This window comes from Jaculus jaculus, chromosome 15 (genome assembly GCF_020740685.1).
Source record: "Jaculus jaculus isolate mJacJac1 chromosome 15, mJacJac1.mat.Y.cur, whole genome shotgun sequence".
NCBI classification, from domain to species: Eukaryota; Metazoa; Chordata; class Mammalia; order Rodentia; family Dipodidae; genus Jaculus; species Jaculus jaculus.
Window position 1 is genome coordinate 34,042,076 of NC_059116.1, and position 16,647 is coordinate 34,058,722.

Below are 16,647 nucleotides of genomic sequence, written 5' to 3' on the forward strand. Positions count from 1 at the left end.
CTGTTTTACGAGGTAGGGTTTTGCTCTAGTCCGGGCTGACCTGGAAGTCACTGTTCTCAGGATGGACTCGAACTCACCACAATCCTTCTATCTCTGCCTCCCAAGTGCTGGGATTAAACGCCTGCGCTGCCTTCCACCCCCCCCACCCCACCCCTGTAGGGTCTCTCTCACTCTAGCTCAGACTGACCTGGAATTCACTATGTTGTCTCAGGGTGGCCTCGAACTCATGGTGATCCTCCTGCCTCTGCCTCCCGAGTGCTGGGAAAAGGCATGTGACACCACGCTCAGCCTTTTTTTTTTTTTTTTAGAGAGAGAGAGAGAATTGGCTCGCCAGGGCCTCAGCCACTAAAATCAAATTCCAGACCCTTGTGCCACCTAGTGGGCATGTGAGACCTTGCACTTGCCTCACCTTCAAACGTGGGCCCTTAGGCAAGTGCCTCAACCACTATGCCATTTCTCCAGCCCAGGTTTTGGGAGTCCAACAATATCAGCACGATCTTGGCTTCCTTGGCCACCTGGGTCTGATCCTTCTGGTTGTGCCTGATCCCCCTGGCTAGGCTTGATCTTCCTGGCTGGTCAGAGACAGGAACCCTAGGGCCTGTCTCCTGCTGTTATGCATGTTTGTTGTTCAAGGCTGTGCAATGTTCCAGCATGTGAATGCACCACACTATGTCTGAGCATTCATTCTTGAACAGCTTTAGCTGTTGAGAGCCCCAGTGAATATGTCGCCAAGAGGAAGCAGGTTTTCTATCTTCTGGATCTATCTCATTGCTGGGTAAGATGGCAACTTCATGTTGGACCCCTGAACTTTAAAGTCTGGACAGATATCTTTTATATACTTTTTACTAGAGAGAAAGAGGCAGAGAAAGAGAGAGCGAGAGCACCACCTTGTGCGTCTGGCTTATATGGGTCCTGGGGAATCGAACCTGGGTCCTTTGGGTTTGCAGGCAAGCACCTTGTGGTGGTTTGATTCAGGTGTCCCCCATAAACTTAGGTGTTCTGAATGCTAGGTTCCCAGCTGATGGATATTTGGGAATTAATGCCTCCTGGAGGGAGTGTATTGTTGGGGGCGGGCTTATGGGCTGTATAGCCAGTTTCCCCATGCCAGTGTTTGGCACACCCTCCTGTTGCTGTGGTCCACCTTATGTTGTCCAGGGGGTGATGTCCACCCTCTGCTCATGCCATCGTTTTCCCCTGCCATCGTGGAGCTCCCCTCGAGCCTGTAAGCCAAAATAAATCTCTTTTTCCCAGAAGCTGCTCTTGGTTGGGTGATTTCTACCAGCAATGAGAACCGGACTGCAACACACCTTAACTGTTAAGCCATCTCTCCAGCCCTTGGGCAGACATTTTCTGTATGTCCTGTGATGTGTCCCAGTTTCCAAGTGTCAGGTGTCTCCTGACTTCATATTGCCTTACCCTGGGCATATAGCACCCAGCACAAAAGGCCACAGGCTTGCTACCTTCTATTCAACCTTTATTTGGGAACCCAAGGTCAGACCTGGTGCTCCAGGCTGTGTTGACAAATTCTGGGGCAAGGGAGGGTCAGCAATCAGTGGCCAGGGTCTGGCATCTGCCTAGCTCACCCCTAGCCCCGCTCATAAAAGAAAACATGTAAGGAGATTCTTCTTTCTCTCAGAGTTGCTGAGCCCCACGTGGCCCAGGCAGTAGCCTGGGCTGGCGATGCAGTGATGAACACACAATGACTTCTGTCACTGGGGTGCTAGCCTATGGTGGGCAGCCCTCTGACATGAGGCCAAGGGTCGAGCCAGCACCATGACTGAGACTGGCAGCTGTGGCCATAGCAGTAGCTGGGGGTGGTGTGTGGGACAAGTGTTCGCCCAGCTATATGGGCAGGTTTTGTGACTGTGCCTGCCTCACTGTCGTCTGCCTGTGGCTGAAGAACCATGGTGGGCAGGAGGTAGGGCAGAACGGGTCCAGGACATTTATGGACTGGTGACATTCTGCAAGGAAAAGATGGATGTGGAGGGCATGAGGCTGTGGCCACTGCCATGGTTCCACCAACCACCTTAGCTGCTCACATACACTTGCCCACCCTGCATCCAGTGTTTTCCCTGCAAGTGACCACACACTGCGGCCACTCACCCTGGCACAGCCCCTCAGTGTCCCTCTGCATGCACACATGCTCAGTCACCTGGGGGCCTGAAGGCCTCGCAGTCATGTCCTCAGTCGTTCCATAAAGTATCAGTGTGTAACGGTACAGTGTCCCTAGGTGGGGTCACAGTAAGCATGGTGGGGGAGAGGTTGTTGACCACCCGATGCCACTCTGAGCACTGCAACAGTGGCCCCCACCCAGGGCCCCAGAACAGTTCAGGCCTGGCTGCTAGGTACCTACTGTGTGCTGGTGGCCAGATTTCCTCATTGTCCCTTCGTAACTGTACACCCACTGTGTGCCAGTGGACGGATTCCCCCACTTCCCCTGGGATCTGTACAACCACTGTGCATCAGTTACCAGTTCCCTTGGGTAACTGTACACCCACTCTGTGCTAGTGGACGGGTTTCCCACTTCTTCCAGTCAACTGCACCTACTGTGTATCAGTGACTGGACGCCCATTCTACCAGTGTATTCTAGTGTGCACCTACTGTGGGCAAGACATGCCTGTGTGTGTGTGGCTCTCCAAGGAGAACCCCGGGGATCCCTGGGGTCCCTGTGGCTGCAGGGCATCCACGGTGGGCTCCATGACCCTCAGCCCCAGGGGGCTCTCACCCGTGTTGAAATAGTAGCCCTTGTTCTCCAGGGTCAGGGTCCACAGGCCCTGCGGGTCCTCATCCCAGTAGTGGGTGGACATGAAGACCCAGTTGTTGTAACCTTGGCCACTGACATCCAGGGGTCTGGGGTGCGGGCATCATGGGAGAGAGGAAGGGTGGCTCTAATCAGGGCCACAAACCCAGGCAGGCACACTGTCCATCCCTGGAGGACTAGGACTGGGCAGTGTCCCTGGTCTGCTCACCTAATGGCCACGAGTGTGGAGCGGGTGCCCATGGGGCTGGTGAGCGAGATCTCCAGGTCCCCGCGGCGGCTGTAGGTCAGCGACAGCCGGACCTGCACGTGCTCCAGTGAGCGGATGTGGCGATGCCAGCGGCCCGCGCATGCAGACACATTCTTGGTGACTCGCAGCAGTGGCAGGATGGGGCTGGTGGGGGAGGACCATCCTGTCACCTATCACCTGCCACCAGGCCAGGCAGGAACAGGGCTGGGCTCAGAGGTCCTGGGGCCCACACTCTTGTGTCACAAGTAGAGAAATTGTGGCCTCCCTTAGTAGGGATGGCGAGGCCCCCTTCCTCAGGTCAAATGTGGGGAGGTGGGGGGCTGCACGAGGGTGTACTGTGTGGGACTTCTTGGGGCCAGGAAGACCAGGGAGGGAATGGGAGGTCAGGGCGGGGCCAAGAGGGCAGGATTGGGGCTCTCTCACGTAGGGGTGTGCACCACTTCAATGGTACATTTCTTCTGTGGCCGTGTGGGCTGCCACGTGCGCGCCAACTCCACCAGCAGCCCCGCGTCCAGCAGTCCGTAGCCGTAGTGGTGGCTCACTGTGGAGGGGCGGCCGTCAATCACGCTGCGGCCGGGCACCTCGCCCCCGCCCGCTCCCCGCGCACCTGGGCGCCCCACGCCGTTGGTCCTCCAGTCCTCCGCCTGCAGCTGCGCGGGGCTGGACGCACGGATCACCAGGTGCTGCGTGTCCCTCCAGGAGAGCCGCGGGCTGGGGGTGCGGGGCGCGTGAGCCGGCGGGGCTCGGGGGCGGGGGTGAGGGGCGGAGGATTCCCACTGGCACCTACTTGGCCTCTAGAGCCAGGGCGATCATGCCGGCAGCTAGCGGGGCCGAGGCAGAGGTGCCCGTGTGCTTGTCGGAGCACTGGTGGTGCAGGTCTGTGGTGACCTGGGGGCAGAGAGCAGAGGGAGTGGGGATCCAGTGCAGCCCTTGGGTCAAGACCTTGCTCAACCGGGGCTTCAGGGGCCTGGGGAGATGGCGCAGTGGATAAAAGTGCTTGACTGGAAACCGTGCTGGACAGAAAGTGTGCTGACCAGTGTTCAATTCCTTAGTGCACAAGGTGGTGCCTGGGTCTAGAGTTTGCTGTCGTTGCTCCCATGCTCTTTCTCCTCTCTCCCTCTTTTGCAAATAAATAGAAATCTCGGCGATCCTTCTACCTCTGACTTGTGCTGGGATTAAAGGCGTGCACCACCATGCCCTGCCCGGCAAAATAGAAATATTTTTTAAATTAATTTATTTGTTTATTTGAGAGCGACAGACACAGAGAGAAAGACAGATAGAGGGAAAGAGAGAGAATGGGTGCACCAGGGCTTCCAGCCTCTGCAAACGAACTCCAGACGCGTGCGCCCCCTTGTGTATCTGGCTAACGTGGGACCTGGGGATCCGAGCCTCGAACCGGGGTCCTTAGGCTTCACAGGCAAGCGCTTAACCGCTAAGCCCTCTCGAGCCCAAAATAGAAATATTTTAAACAACAAAAAAATAGTACTACAAGCCGTGTGTGGTGGTGCACGCCTTTAATCCCAGCACTAGGGAGGCTGAGATAGGAGGATCACTGTAAGTTAGAGGCCAGCCTGAGACTACATAGTGAATTCCAGGTCAGCCTGGGCTAAAGTGAGACCCTACCTCGAAAAAAAAAAAAACCAAAAAACAAGTAATAAGCCTTTAAAAGCTCTAAAAACTCTGAGAACTGAGTTCAGATTTATACAAAGCAGTGAGTTAAGGCACCAAGAACTTTGAGATTGCAAGGGCAGAGCTGGGGCCTGACCATGGCCAGGCAATGGGAAGCTGGACAGTGTGAGGGCGGGGAAGGAGCGGGAGGGTGGAGTCTGCACAGGGTGGAGTCTGTGGGTGGGATCCTTGTGGGGTCGCAGGACTTTAGGTGGGGTCTCAGGAGATGGGTATCTGTGGAGGTGGGACTTGCATAGGCGCAGTCTGGGATCTGTGAGTGGGCAGGTGGTGGGGCAGAGTCTGCATGCCAGTGGGATTTGCAGGCATTAGTGGGGAGGGCCTCTGGAGATTCTAAGCCCTGTGGAGGTTGGGCTTTCATGGGTGCAGGTTGTGGTCTCTGTGGGGTCAGGGCCCGACCCAGTACTCACGATCTGGGGGTCAGTGGCCACGCCGCTGCTGAAGGTGGTGGTGAGTGTGGAGGCGCAGGCCTCGCTGTACCAGGGAACTTGGCCATGCCGTGTGGTACTGCCCACCGACAGCGTGTGGATACTGTTGGTGTACCCATCGCAATTACAGTTGTCATAATGGAGGCCACCGTTGCCGGAGGCCCAGATGAAGAGTGTTCCAAGTCCACCGCGGCCCTGGACAGGGGAGAACCCAGGAGAGCTGGGGGTAAGCCTGACAGCATCCAGGCCTGGGGCCCACCACCCTGGCGCCATGCGCACCTTGGTCACACCGCGCCTGAAGGCCTCCAGGGTGAGGACGCCCGGGCCATCCACTGTGCGGCCATCATCCTCGGGCCCCCAGCTGGCACTGTAGATGTGGACATGTTGCGGCCGCAGGCTTAGGGATTGTGCCTCCACGACGTCAGTGATGGTGCCATCCAGCATGCGCACACCTGAGTGGGTGTGCATGGGTCTCATGCCTGCACCATGCCCTTCCCATGGTCTGCTATGCCACCTCTCTGCCATACCACTTTCAGTCTGGTGGGCACCAGACATCCTTCCCCAAATTCCACCCTCTTTCCTCCAGACATCTCTGGGGACCCTGGTATTCCCGTTACCTCCGATTCGGGCATTGAAGGCCACACCAGCCCCGCAGAAGCCATTGCTAGCTGTGGCAGCCACCTCCCCTGCACAGCGGGTCCCATGCCTGGTGCCAGGGTAGAGAGGTGTGCCTGTCACAGCCCACCTGCCCCTCCATGTGCACTGAGAGACACCACATATTCAGGCCAACCCAACGCACCGGTTCTCATCACTGGATGTGTAGCGAGGCTGGGGATCTGGGTCATAATCATTAAAGTCATAGCTGGCCAAAGGGTCCTGGAAGCAGGTGGACAGAAAGGAGGGGATGATTAGGAGCCCAGCTTGGGTACCTGCTCCCTGCCCTTGCCACCCAAGGCCTCACGTAATTGGCCCAGAGGTCTGGGTGGTCTTTCTCGATGCCATCATCCAGGATGGAGACCACAATGCCCCGGCCCGTCAATCCCTGGTTCCAGACAGGCAGAATGTTGAGGTCTGGCTGTATCTCATTGTTCTGTGTGAGACAGGGTGACCAGGGGTCAGAAGGGCTCTGACTGATTTTCCCTGTCCACCCAGCCAAACCTTGTTACTCACCATGTACCACTGCTTGGAGAACCAGGGATCTGTGGGCACCCCCAAAGAGCGCTTTACCCTTCGCAGTATTGTCTGCTGCTGGAACCACTGCACCTATGGGGGAGGCAGGACTGGACTATTTACTGATTGTCCTGGGGATTTGGAAGCTGGCCCAAATTGTTATCTATCCACCCATCCATCCATCATCATCTTCTCCAACTCCAGCCCTGGACCCTTGTCCTACAAACCATGAACCAGGCTTACAGTCCCCGGTGCCTCAGGCAGGACCCCCTCTCAGTAGATTCCCATGACTCTATGGGTCCCTAAGGCTTCTCAGACTCCATCTCAATGTTCAGATGGGTGTCAAAGCGCGTTTCCTAATACACGACTGGCATTGTCTTGCCTGGACACCTTGCAAACATCAAGAACCTGGGCTCTGGTCTCAATTCAGCCACACACTAATGGGATGACTCTCTGTATTACGATGTAGCAGCCTGGCTGGAGTATCTTCAGACTTCCATCTTTCAGGAGGGCAGGACATAACAGGTCCCATTGGGTGCCATAGTGCCTTCAGCATTTTTGTCCCCATTTAGAGGACTGAGGGTAAACCTGGCTGCAGAGAGATGGTGCTTCCCTCCAGGCCACTCAGAACAGTGACAAGAATAGCTGAGGGTTGCTGGGCTTCTGTAGTCCCACTCACCTTGGGGTCTTTTTTCAGACGTAGGTGGTGGCCCCAATGTGGGCTAAGGGACTTCTGGGGCACACCCCGGTGCCGTAGGTGGAAATACTCCCCGTCAGGGAAGATCTGGGAATATAGGATATGGAGGTACAGTCATACCAATGAACTGAGACCCAGTGTTCATGTGATGATGGAGCCACACACAACCTGGGGGCTCAGATATGCCCTGGGAATCCTATAACCCGAAACTGACCATGACAAAAGTGTGGATAAGCGTTCATGATATCTCAGGGGTTCCTCTGGTGCCCCTTCCCACCTGTCAAGGCCTGGGGTCATTCAGTGTGCCCCCCCTCTATATCCTACCTGCCCCAGGTTGATGAAGCCAAATTTTCGTGCTAGGCGCTCTGCCACCTGGCCACCTTGTGTGACCCTCACGGCCCAGCTGCTGACATAGATGGGGACCCCAGACGAAGCCCAACCCAAAGCCAAGGTGCCCAGGAAGACTAGGGCCACGGCCAAGGGCAGCCAGAGCTTCGTCGGGGCGGGACACATAGCGGGGGCGGGGCCCGGGCGGGACCTCAGGAAGCCCCGCCCCCAGACAAACCGCCGAGCTGACCCCTTCCCTGACTCCATAGCAACCCAGAAGACTTCCACTCCCAAGAGGCTTTGCGGTTACCTCTACCCAACACAGGTACACGAAGATGCGACAAAAGTCACGATCTCGCGGAGACACATGCTCCCCTTTAGAGCCTCAGTCTCTGGAGTTTTCCTGGGCCCGCCTCAATCTATGCCACAGGAACACAGGTTCAATGGACTTAGGATGCCTTCAAACTTTAACTTGTCCCCGCCCACTTTATTACACCTGTCTCCCATATCCTCCAATCAGAATTGCTGCTTCGAGTTTAAGTACCGCTTCCTCCGTTGATTTCCCCCCCCCATGTTTCAGCGAGGCCTTCTTTATGACACCGCGCCCCCTCTGGTCTCTCCAATGAGTGCCCTGTAGCTTCTCCAATCAGCTCTTGACTTTCATCAAGCTCCCGCCCACCTGCCCCGCCCACCAACTCCACCCACCTCCCCGGCTGCCGTCAATAATCCCCAGTACTGACGCCACGTCTCCAATCAGCTACGTCCCACCCCCTCTCAGCCAATCAGCGCCCTGTACAACGAGCGCCCCGCCCCCAAGAGGCCGTCTCAGAGCCGCGGCAGCCTCGGCCTGCCAGAGGGCAATGCGGCGGGGGAGACGGGGCAAGCCCCACCTCCTTTGTCCGCCCTGCCCTCCCATTGGCCACAACGGAGGGCCGGGGGCGGGGCCTGGCGGGTCGGAGGCGGAAACTAACACCCAAGGGGCGGAGCAGAGTAGTCCGCGTGGAGCTAAGGCGGTGCGCTCTCGTAGGGGCCGGTTTGCTGGGCAGCCGGGGAGTTGGAGCTCCCAGCCGCGGGGCAATCTGTACCATGGACGGTCTTCGGCAGCGCTTCGAGCACTTCCTAGAACAGAGGAACTTTATCACCGAAGCCCTCGGGGCGCTCGAAGTCAGGACCGGAGTCGAGAAGCGCTACCTCGCTGCGGGTGAGCCCAGCTGGGGGCACTCGACTCATTTCCCCGATGGGAACCTTGAAGTCCTGGGGATCCCTTGCCCCACCGAAACTTCCAGAACCTGGGCATGGAGTTTTTCCCCGGCCTGCCTTTCTTGCACATCGTGCACCCCTGAGCCAGGGTCAGTCCGTGATTCTTCCTGCAGTCTGGGGTCCCCTGCCTTCTCCACGGCCAAGTGCTGTGTCTTCAGGGGCCTCTAGTGCAGGAAGCAAAGGACGGTCTTCTTGCGTGATCCTGACCCCCTTCCCGTGTACACCCACTCCAGGTGTAGACCAGCCGTCCAGCTTCTGCCTCTTGGCCCGCCTGCCCCCTCTTCCTGTCAATAGATTTGGGTTTATGTAGATCGTCTTTGATTGGCAGCTATGACCAGAGGGTCAATCCACACTTACCTTTGCAGTTCTGTCCCACTTCTTGGAGCTCGAGAACTCTGCGCCCTTTTCCAAAACTCATTCAGTGCCCTCCCCCCTTCTGCACACTTTGATAGTCCATTGCCTGGGGCTCGCAGATGTTGCTCAGTGGGTAGAGAGCTTGCCTACTATGCATGATTTCCTGGGTTCAGTTCCTATACACCGGGCATGGTGGCACACACCTGTCATCCCAGCACCCGAGAGGTGGAGGGAGGAGGATCAGGAATTAAGGTCATTGTCTGCTACATAGAGAGTTGGCGGCCAGTTTGGGCTACATGAGACTCAGAATCCCATCCCACTCCAGGAATCACAGAATCACCTTGTCTGGATTTGAGACTCACTGTAACCTAAGATGGAGTCGAACTCACAGTGATCCTCCTATTCTACCTCCCGAGTGCTGGGATTAAAGGTGTGCACCACCACACTTGAATAATACAATTTCTGGGAGCCCTCCTTGAGTCTGGTTTGGGTCCTGGTGTCAGAACCCAAGGGTGTATGTGTGAGACGGAGAGAAATGTGCTCAGACTCCTGAGTCCCCCCACTAGTCTCGGTGGGTGCTCTACAAACAGGCCCCGACTTCTGTTCTGCCTTTCTACATCAATGCCGATGGGTGAGAAATTGGGTCATAGAGCCCTGTGAGGGAGGGCATTGGCAGGGGAGGGACCAGCTTCCTGTCAGCAGGGAGGAGACTGAGGCATGGGAGGCCATCTCCCCATCTGGAATCTCTCCACATCCAATCCCATCTGTTGCATGCCTCCTCCCCCACCCCCCATAGTCCTGGTGACCAAGGTCATTCCCCTGCTGCTGAGGCTGCAGTTCAAGGGATTGAGGCCACGGGTGTGCTGAGAGCGCCTTGGTTCCACCAGGCTTCCCTTATCCCCACAGAGCGCTTCTTAAGTTGCACCTGCCCCAAATGGCAACCTATAGCTCCAGGTACTAAATGAAGAAACAGACCTGGGTTGGGGTCCAAAGGTCTTGTCACACAGCCTGTTGGGCCCAGCCCGGGGCTCTTCTCCTCTTCTGACCTGGGCAAGGTAGAGGCTGGAGCTGGTGGCTGGAAGGGCGGGGTGATGGTGGGTGGGAACTCTGCCCTGAGGTACAAGGTGGCTTCAGATAACTGCCTGAGGGAGGAAGGAGGAGTCTTGGGAAGTCCCATGCGGGCAGAGGTCCCTCCCAGCCTGTCCTGTCCTGTCCTTCCCCTTGGGGTGAAATAAGCCTTGGTCACCAGGCACTTTCCAGAGTGGAGTTCAGGGTAGCAGCCGGCCAATCCCTGTTCCCCACCTTTGGAATGTTGACTTGGCTCAGCACCCCCCTACCCCAATGTTCACACAGAGAACCTAGGCACTCCAGTGTGAAGCCGGGGCTTTTGTTGTTTTGTTTTGAGACAGGGTCTCATGTAGCCCAGACTGGCCTCAAACTTGCTGTGTTGCCTAGGATGACCTCCTCCACGTCCTGAGTGCTGTAATGACGGGTCACCATGCCTGGCGTATACAGTGGTAGGAATCAAACCTGTAGTATGTGAGCCACACAGAACATGTTAGGCAAACACTCAGCCCACTGAGCCACAACCTTTGATACTGGTTTTAATGTCTCCCTCTAAGACAGGCCAGATGTGGTGGCCCACACTTCAAATCCCAACATTCGGGGTGGGGGAAGTGGAAGCAGGAGGGTCAGGAGGTCAGGGTTAGTTCCATCAGGGAGTTTGAGGCCAGCCTGTGCTATGTGAAACCCTGTGTCTAAAAAGCACAAATACAGAAAAGCAAAAGGCTCTCTCAGAGGGGCTAACAATGCCTCCTAGGAACATTCAGTAATATTTGGGGACATGCGGCTGCCTGGACCAGGGGAGCCCTTGACATAGAGTGAGTCAAAGCCAAGAACAGTGCTGAGCACCTGCAAAGCCGAGGATGCCCCCACAGAGAATGACCTGGTGTGATGGTTGAGACCCTGTGTGAATGTAATGTAGGAACCCAGCCTTGGCCAGGTGTGGTAGCACACACACTAATCCCAGCACCTGGGAGGCAGAGGTAGGAAGGTCGCCCTGAGTACGAGGCCCGCCTGGGAATACAGAGTGAGTGCCAGGTCAGCTAGAATGAGAGACCATGCATTTTTTTTTTTTTTTAAAGAAAGGCCGGGCGTGGTGGTGTACACCTTTAATCCCAGCACTCGGGAGGCAGAGGTAGGAGGATTGCTGTGAGTTCGAGGCCACCCTGAGACTCCATAGTGAATTCCAGGTTAGCCTGGGCTAGAATAAGACCCTACCTCGAAAAACAAAAAAAACAAAAAGAAAAACAAGAACACAGTTCATAAGGGAAAAGGCCCACCTTGCCTTCAAATGCTGGCCTCTTGTTTCCCTTCCAAAAGACCTGTTGAGGGGCTTGTATTTACCCTCACTTCCCCATTCAGCCTGTTTTTGGGCCAGTCTCTGTACCCACTTCAAAAGTGACCCCCTGGCTGGAGCCAAGGTCCCTGCCTGCCCTTGGGGGATTCACACCCCATGATGGGAGATATTGACCTGGAGCTCAAGGCAACAATGTGGGGGATGTACAGTTTCCCAGGGTGTCACCCAGAAGAGGACACAAGTCGGACACTACATCAGAAGGCTGAGTCACCACCCAGCACCCCTCTCTCCCACAGGAGCCGTCACGGTGCTAAGCCTGTATCTTCTGTTCGGCTACGGGGCGCCTCTACTGTGCAATGTGATAGGATTTGTGTACCCCGCGTATGCGTCGTGAGTGTCCCCAGGTGGCTGATGGTGGAGGGAGGAAGGGGATCCCCCAACTCCCAAGCAGTGCCTGAGAACAGTGTGCACGTGTGTCCATTTCTCCCACAGAATCAAAGCTATCGAGAGCCCAAGCAAGGAGGACGACACTGTGTGGCTCACTTACTGGGTGGTGTACGCCCTCTTCGGACTAGTGGAGTTCTTCAGCGATCTACTCCTGTTCTGGTTCCCTTTCTACTACGCGGGCAAGGTGGGCCAGCAGTCAGGTCCTAGGGGCAAGGGAGGATCCTAGGAGCCCGGAGCTGTCCAGAGCATACAGTGCTGTGTCCCCCCTCCCAAACAGTGCGTCTTCCTGTTATTCTGCATGACGCCGGGCCCCTGGAACGGGGCCCTGCTGCTGTACCACAGGGTGGTGCGACCGCTGTTCCTCAAACATCACGTGGCCCTCGACAACGCCGTCAGCCATCTCGGAGGAAGAGCTCTGGACGCAGCAGCTGGGATCACTCGGGACGGTGCGCTTCGAACTCAGATACCCTGCTGGTTCAGTCTTCCTTTTCCTCCTTGGGTTCTCTGAGACAGCATCCCTGTATGTAGCCCAGTCTGGCTTTGAACTCACCCAAGATGGCCTTGAGCTCCTGATCCTCTTGCCACAACTAACCAAGTGTCTTTAAAAAAATAATAATAATATTTTTATGAGAGAGAAAGAGAGAATGGGGACTCCAGGGCCTCTTGCCCCTGCAAATTCCAGATGCATGTGCCTCTTTGTACATCTGGCTTCATGTGGGCATGGGGGAATTGAACCCCAGGCTGGGGCAGGCTTTGCAAGCAAGCTTCCTTAACTGCTGAGCCATAAATGTCCCCAGCTCCTCCCACGTACCACCTTCTCCTTTTAAAATGTTTAGCCGGGCCTTTAATCCCAGCACTAGGGAGGCAGAGGTAGGAGGAGCACTGTGACTTTGAGGCCACCCTATGATTACATAGTGAATTTCAGGTCAGCCTGGGCTAGAGTGAGACCCTACCTCGATAAACTAAAAATAATGTTTATTTATTTATTATTTGAAAGAGAGAAAGAGAATATGGATACACCAGGGTCTCCAGCTGCTGCAAATAAATTCCAGATGCATGTGCTACAGCATCTGGCTTTATGTGGGTAATGGGGAATCAAACCCAGGTTGTTAGGCTTTGCAGATAAGCACCTTAACACAAGTTACTCTTCCTTTCTCTCTCTCTCTTTAATATATTTCATTTATTCGAGAGACAGAAAGAGAGAGAGAATGGGTGCACCAGGGCATCCAGCAACTGCAAAGAAACTCCAGATGCATGCGCCTCCTCCTTGTATATCTGACTTATGTAGGTCCTGGAGGATTGAACTGGGATCCATTGGCTTTGCAGGCAAACACCTTAACTGCTAAGCCAACCCTCCAGCTTGCTTTCTCTTTTCTTCCTTTTAAAAATTATTATTTTTAAAAGATTTTATTATTTATTTATTGATTGATTTTTTGAGATAGGGTCTCACTCTAGCTCAGGCTGACCTGGGATTCACCATGGAGTCTCAGGGTAGCCTTGAACTCATGGCGATCCTCCTACCTCTGCCTCCCGAGTGCTGGGATTAAAGGCATGCACCACCACGCCTGGCTATTATTATTTATTTATTTATTTGAGACAATGAGAGGGAGAGGGAAAGAAAGAGAGAGAATGGGCATGACAGGGCCTCTAGTCACTGCATACAAATTCCAGATACATACGCCACCATGTGCATCTGGCTTATGTGGGACCTGGGGAATTGAACCTGCGTCCTCAGGCTTCATAGGCATGCGCCTTAACTGCTAAGCCGTCTCTCCAGCCCTCTTTTTTTTTAAAAATTTTTTATTTATTTATTTGAGAGCGACAGACACAGAGAGAAAGACAGGTAGAGGGAGAGAGAGAGAATGGGCACACCAGGGCTTCCAGCCTCTGCAAACGACCTCCAGATGCGTGCGCCCCCTTGTGCATCTGGCTAACGTAGGACCTGGGGAACCAAGCCTCGAACCAGGGTCCTTAGGCTTCACAGGCAAGCACTTAACCACTAAGCCATCTCTCCAGCCCTTTTTTTTTTTTTTTTTTAAGGTAGGGTCTCACTCTAGCCCAGGCTGACCTGGAATTCACTATGGATTCTCAGGCTGGCCTTAAACTCACAGCGATTCTTGTACTCCCACTGGGGTGACAGACACATGCCAGCAAAGCACACTCTGGCTGGCTCCTGGTCTTGCATTGACTGTCTGTCTTGGTCTGCTTCTTCATCCCTCCATCCTGTCTCCTCCTTGACTGTGGACATATGTTTGTTTCTTGGCTGCTCCCTTCAGTGATTCTCTGCCCTCTTCTCACTGTCCACTTGTTTCTCCCTTGCTCTCGGGGACCTAGTGCTGCAGGCCCTGGCACGGGGCCGGGCTTTCGTCACTCCAGCAGTGGTGGAGCTGGAGCCCCCAGCTGCACTGGAAGCCGATCGTATGTAACACCCTGGGGTGAGGGGATGTAGTGCTGTGTACACATTGCCTCATGCTGTCCTTCTGCATGTGTGTGTATATGCATGATCATGAACGAATGTGTGTGCATGTGATCCCTAGAGCTGAGCTAACCCCATGTTACCACTGGGCTGGTCCCCAACCTGTCTTACCCACCTCTCTCCTGCCTTTCAGCCAAATCAAGACCGAGCCTGCCACAGACACACAAATGAAGCCCTCTCTCGGCCAGGGCATAGATCCCCTAGCCAACGACAAGGGACAGGCACTTGAGCCCAAGGCCTCCAGTTCATCCATGGATTTCCAGACAGAGTCTCGACCCGGCCCCTCATGCCCAAGCAAGCCCACTGGGATCCTGTCCCATGCCACCCCAGGCCCATCCCGGTCTCAGTCTCCTGGGAGCCCTACTTCCATGGCCCAGGGTCAGCCGGTCACCAGCCCTGCCAGTGGCCCCCAAGTGTCCAACAAGCCGCGGAACCAGTACCGAACACGGGGCAGCATCTCCACCCGGCCCCAGCAGCGGGCTCAGACCCGCAGCAACTCTTCGGGGCTCATTCAGCCAGCAGGCCAGACCTCAGGAGGCACTCAGATGCCACTACGGACTTCGGCGACCCCCCAGCCAGCTGGAAGGTTGTCAGTAACCCCCCAGCCACCTGTCCAGACTTCAGGGCCCTCCCAGCCGGCTGGCCGGTCCACAGGAGCTGCCCAGCGACTCAGTGTCACAAACCCTGCCACACCCATGGTCCAGTCTCCCAGTGCCACAGAGGACCCCACACAGTCTGCCAGCAAGGCTCCTACTGAGCCAGGGGACTCGGCCCCCAAGAGCAGTGGTAAGGGCCAGAAACAAGTGTCCACAGACCTCACCAAGAGCCCTTCTATGCCCAAGGTGGTCGTCCCCTGTCATTCCGAGTCCTCGCTCGAGTACATGTCAGAGTCTTCCACTGAGATCTCCTGCCGCTGGCCCGACAGTACGCGCCAGATGCACTGCCCACGGCACTGCTGGCTCTTCCAACATCTGGCTTACTAGAGCGCACAGCTGGATGCCTGCCCGCCCCAGGCCTCACAAGATACCTGCCCACAAGAGCCCCATGTAAAACACCTGCCCACTAGGGCATGCAATAAAATCTCCCGCTCATGCTCAAGTACATGTGTCCTCTGTTTTTGGGTTTGGTGGGCTTGAACACCCATGTGGACTGGCCTCGTTTTACAGCTGCACATTCACCAGAAAAGGGCCTGAGGCGGATGTGAACCCAGGAAACTTGTATTTGTTTAAGTCCACTTGGATGTTTTGTTTTTGTGTTTGGAGACAATTTTGCTATGTAGACCCCTGGACCTTGTTGTGTAGACCAGGCTGAACTTGAACTTGAAAATGATCCTCCTGCGTATGGCTACCGAGTGCTGGGATAATCAGCATGCACCACCACTCACAGCCTTTAAGTAATGGGCCTGTGGTGGTTCACACCTGCCATTCTATCACCTAGGAGGTTGAGGCAGAAGGAGATTCATGAGTTCTAGGCCAGCCTGGGGTAGAGTAGGACCTTGCCTCAAAAAGATAAGTCACTGTAGAAGTGAGGCCCCAGCTTTGTTTGTATTGGGGAGACATAAGGAATGGCACTGCAAAAGCCCTGGGGCTGAGGACTCAACCTGAGCAAAGGGAGCTTGTGGCACAGGGAGCTGCCTGGAGGCTCCAGTGTCTTCAGCAGAGGGAGGAGGGGAGAGACATTGCAGCTCTCAGGGACTCAGACAGGACTTTGGCTTTTGCTCTGAAGGGAGAATTTATCAGTAGGAAGGATCCAGGGTTAGTCATTAATTTATCCTCCCACTGCCCAGGGATCTCAGGTCTGTTGGCCTCTGGTCCAACTGGTTTGAGTCATGTAATCTGGTCACAGCCTGCGATCAGGAGCCAGGCTTGCTTGCTGCCCAGGCCAGGCCTCTAACCCAAACTGCCACCCACTTACTTCAGCCCATCCTTCAGGCACAGGTCTTCCCAGGGGATACAGTAATGGTTATTTTCCCATACTCATTTTGCTTTTAAATCTTCACACAAAGATATGGTGGTACATGTCTCTTATCCCAGCAATAGGGAGGCTGAGGTAGGAGAATTTTGAGTTCCAGGCCAGCCTGGGTTACAGAATGAGACCCAGACTTAAAAAAAATTTTTTTTTTAAAGGCTGGGGATGCCAGGCATGGTTGCTCATGCCTTTAATCCCAGCACTCAGGAGGCAGAGGTAGTAGGAGCACCATGAGTTTGAGGTCAGTCTGAGGCTACATAGTGAATTCCAGGTCAGCCTGGACTAGAGAGGATGCCTTGGAAAAAAAAAAAAAAAGAGGGTGGGGAGACAGCTCAGTGGGTAAAGTGTTTTGCTGTTAAGTGCCAGGACCTGAGTTTGAACTCTGGTCTATAATCCCAGCACTAGAGAGGTGAAGACAAGATTCCCAGCTGGGAATCATGGGGCTGTACCACACCCGGATCCTCACG

General features: G+C 55.1%; 2 protein-coding genes across 4 annotated transcripts; one reads left to right on the forward strand and one right to left on the reverse strand.

Annotated features, from left to right (window-relative positions):
• Nucleotides 1-1,541: 1,541 nt before the first annotated feature.
• On the reverse strand, nt 1,542-8,541 carry Pcsk4 (proprotein convertase subtilisin/kexin type 4). 2 transcript variants are annotated; one of them, XM_045135252.1, is made up of 15 exons: nt 8,288-8,541; nt 6,972-7,076; nt 6,293-6,385; nt 6,084-6,212; nt 5,922-5,998; nt 5,740-5,828; nt 5,402-5,574; nt 5,105-5,317; nt 3,796-3,896; nt 3,616-3,719; nt 3,432-3,549; nt 2,970-3,152; nt 2,726-2,850; nt 2,153-2,226; nt 1,542-1,961 (listed from the first exon to the last, which is right to left on the reverse strand). In XM_045135252.1, the coding sequence occupies exons 1-15, from the start codon at nt 8,402-8,404 to the stop codon at nt 1,944-1,946; spliced, it is 1,719 nt and encodes a 572-aa protein (XP_044991187.1). In that variant the 5' UTR covers nt 8,405-8,541; the 3' UTR covers nt 1,542-1,943. The 2 variants fall into 2 exon arrangements, with proteins under 2 accessions (XP_044991187.1, XP_044991186.1); XM_045135251.1 differs by lacking the exon at nt 8,288-8,541 and adding an exon at nt 7,314-7,502.
• On the forward strand, nt 8,306-14,483 carry Reep6 (receptor accessory protein 6). Of its 2 annotated transcripts, none has more exons than XM_045135253.1 (5): nt 8,306-8,517; nt 11,586-11,679; nt 11,782-11,920; nt 12,014-12,182; nt 14,346-14,483. In XM_045135253.1, exons 1-5 carry the CDS (start codon nt 8,403-8,405, stop codon nt 14,381-14,383), a joined length of 555 nt encoding a protein of 184 aa, XP_044991188.1. In that variant the 5' UTR covers nt 8,306-8,402; the 3' UTR covers nt 14,384-14,483. The 2 variants fall into 2 exon arrangements, with proteins under 2 accessions (XP_044991188.1, XP_012803435.2); XM_012947981.2 differs by lacking the exon at nt 14,346-14,483 and adding an exon at nt 14,071-14,177.
• Nucleotides 14,484-16,647: the final 2,164 nt, after the last annotated feature.

Excerpts from the sequence above, each read along its gene's own strand:
- Pcsk4 (XM_045135251.1), bottom strand. The coding sequence starts at position 7,502 with ATGTGTCCCGCCCCGACGAAGCTCTGGCTGCCCTTGGCCGTGGCCCTA. Across the intron at positions 5,999-6,083 it reads CAGACCTCTGGGCCAATTAC|GACCCTTTGGCCAGCTATGA; the intron begins GTGAGGCCTTGG and ends ACCTGCTTCCAG. Across the intron at positions 3,550-3,615 it reads CAACGGCGTGGGGCGCCCAG|TGAGCCACCACTACGGCTAC; the intron begins GTGCGCGGGGAG and ends GCCCCTCCACAG.
- Reep6 (XM_012947981.2), top strand. The coding sequence starts at position 8,403 with ATGGACGGTCTTCGGCAGCGCTTCGAGCACTTCCTAGAACAGAGGAAC. Across the intron at positions 8,518-11,585 it reads GAAGCGCTACCTCGCTGCGG|GAGCCGTCACGGTGCTAAGC; the intron begins GTGAGCCCAGCT and ends TCTCTCCCACAG. Across the intron at positions 12,183-14,070 it reads AGCTGGGATCACTCGGGACG|TGCTGCAGGCCCTGGCACGG; the intron begins GTGCGCTTCGAA and ends TCGGGGACCTAG.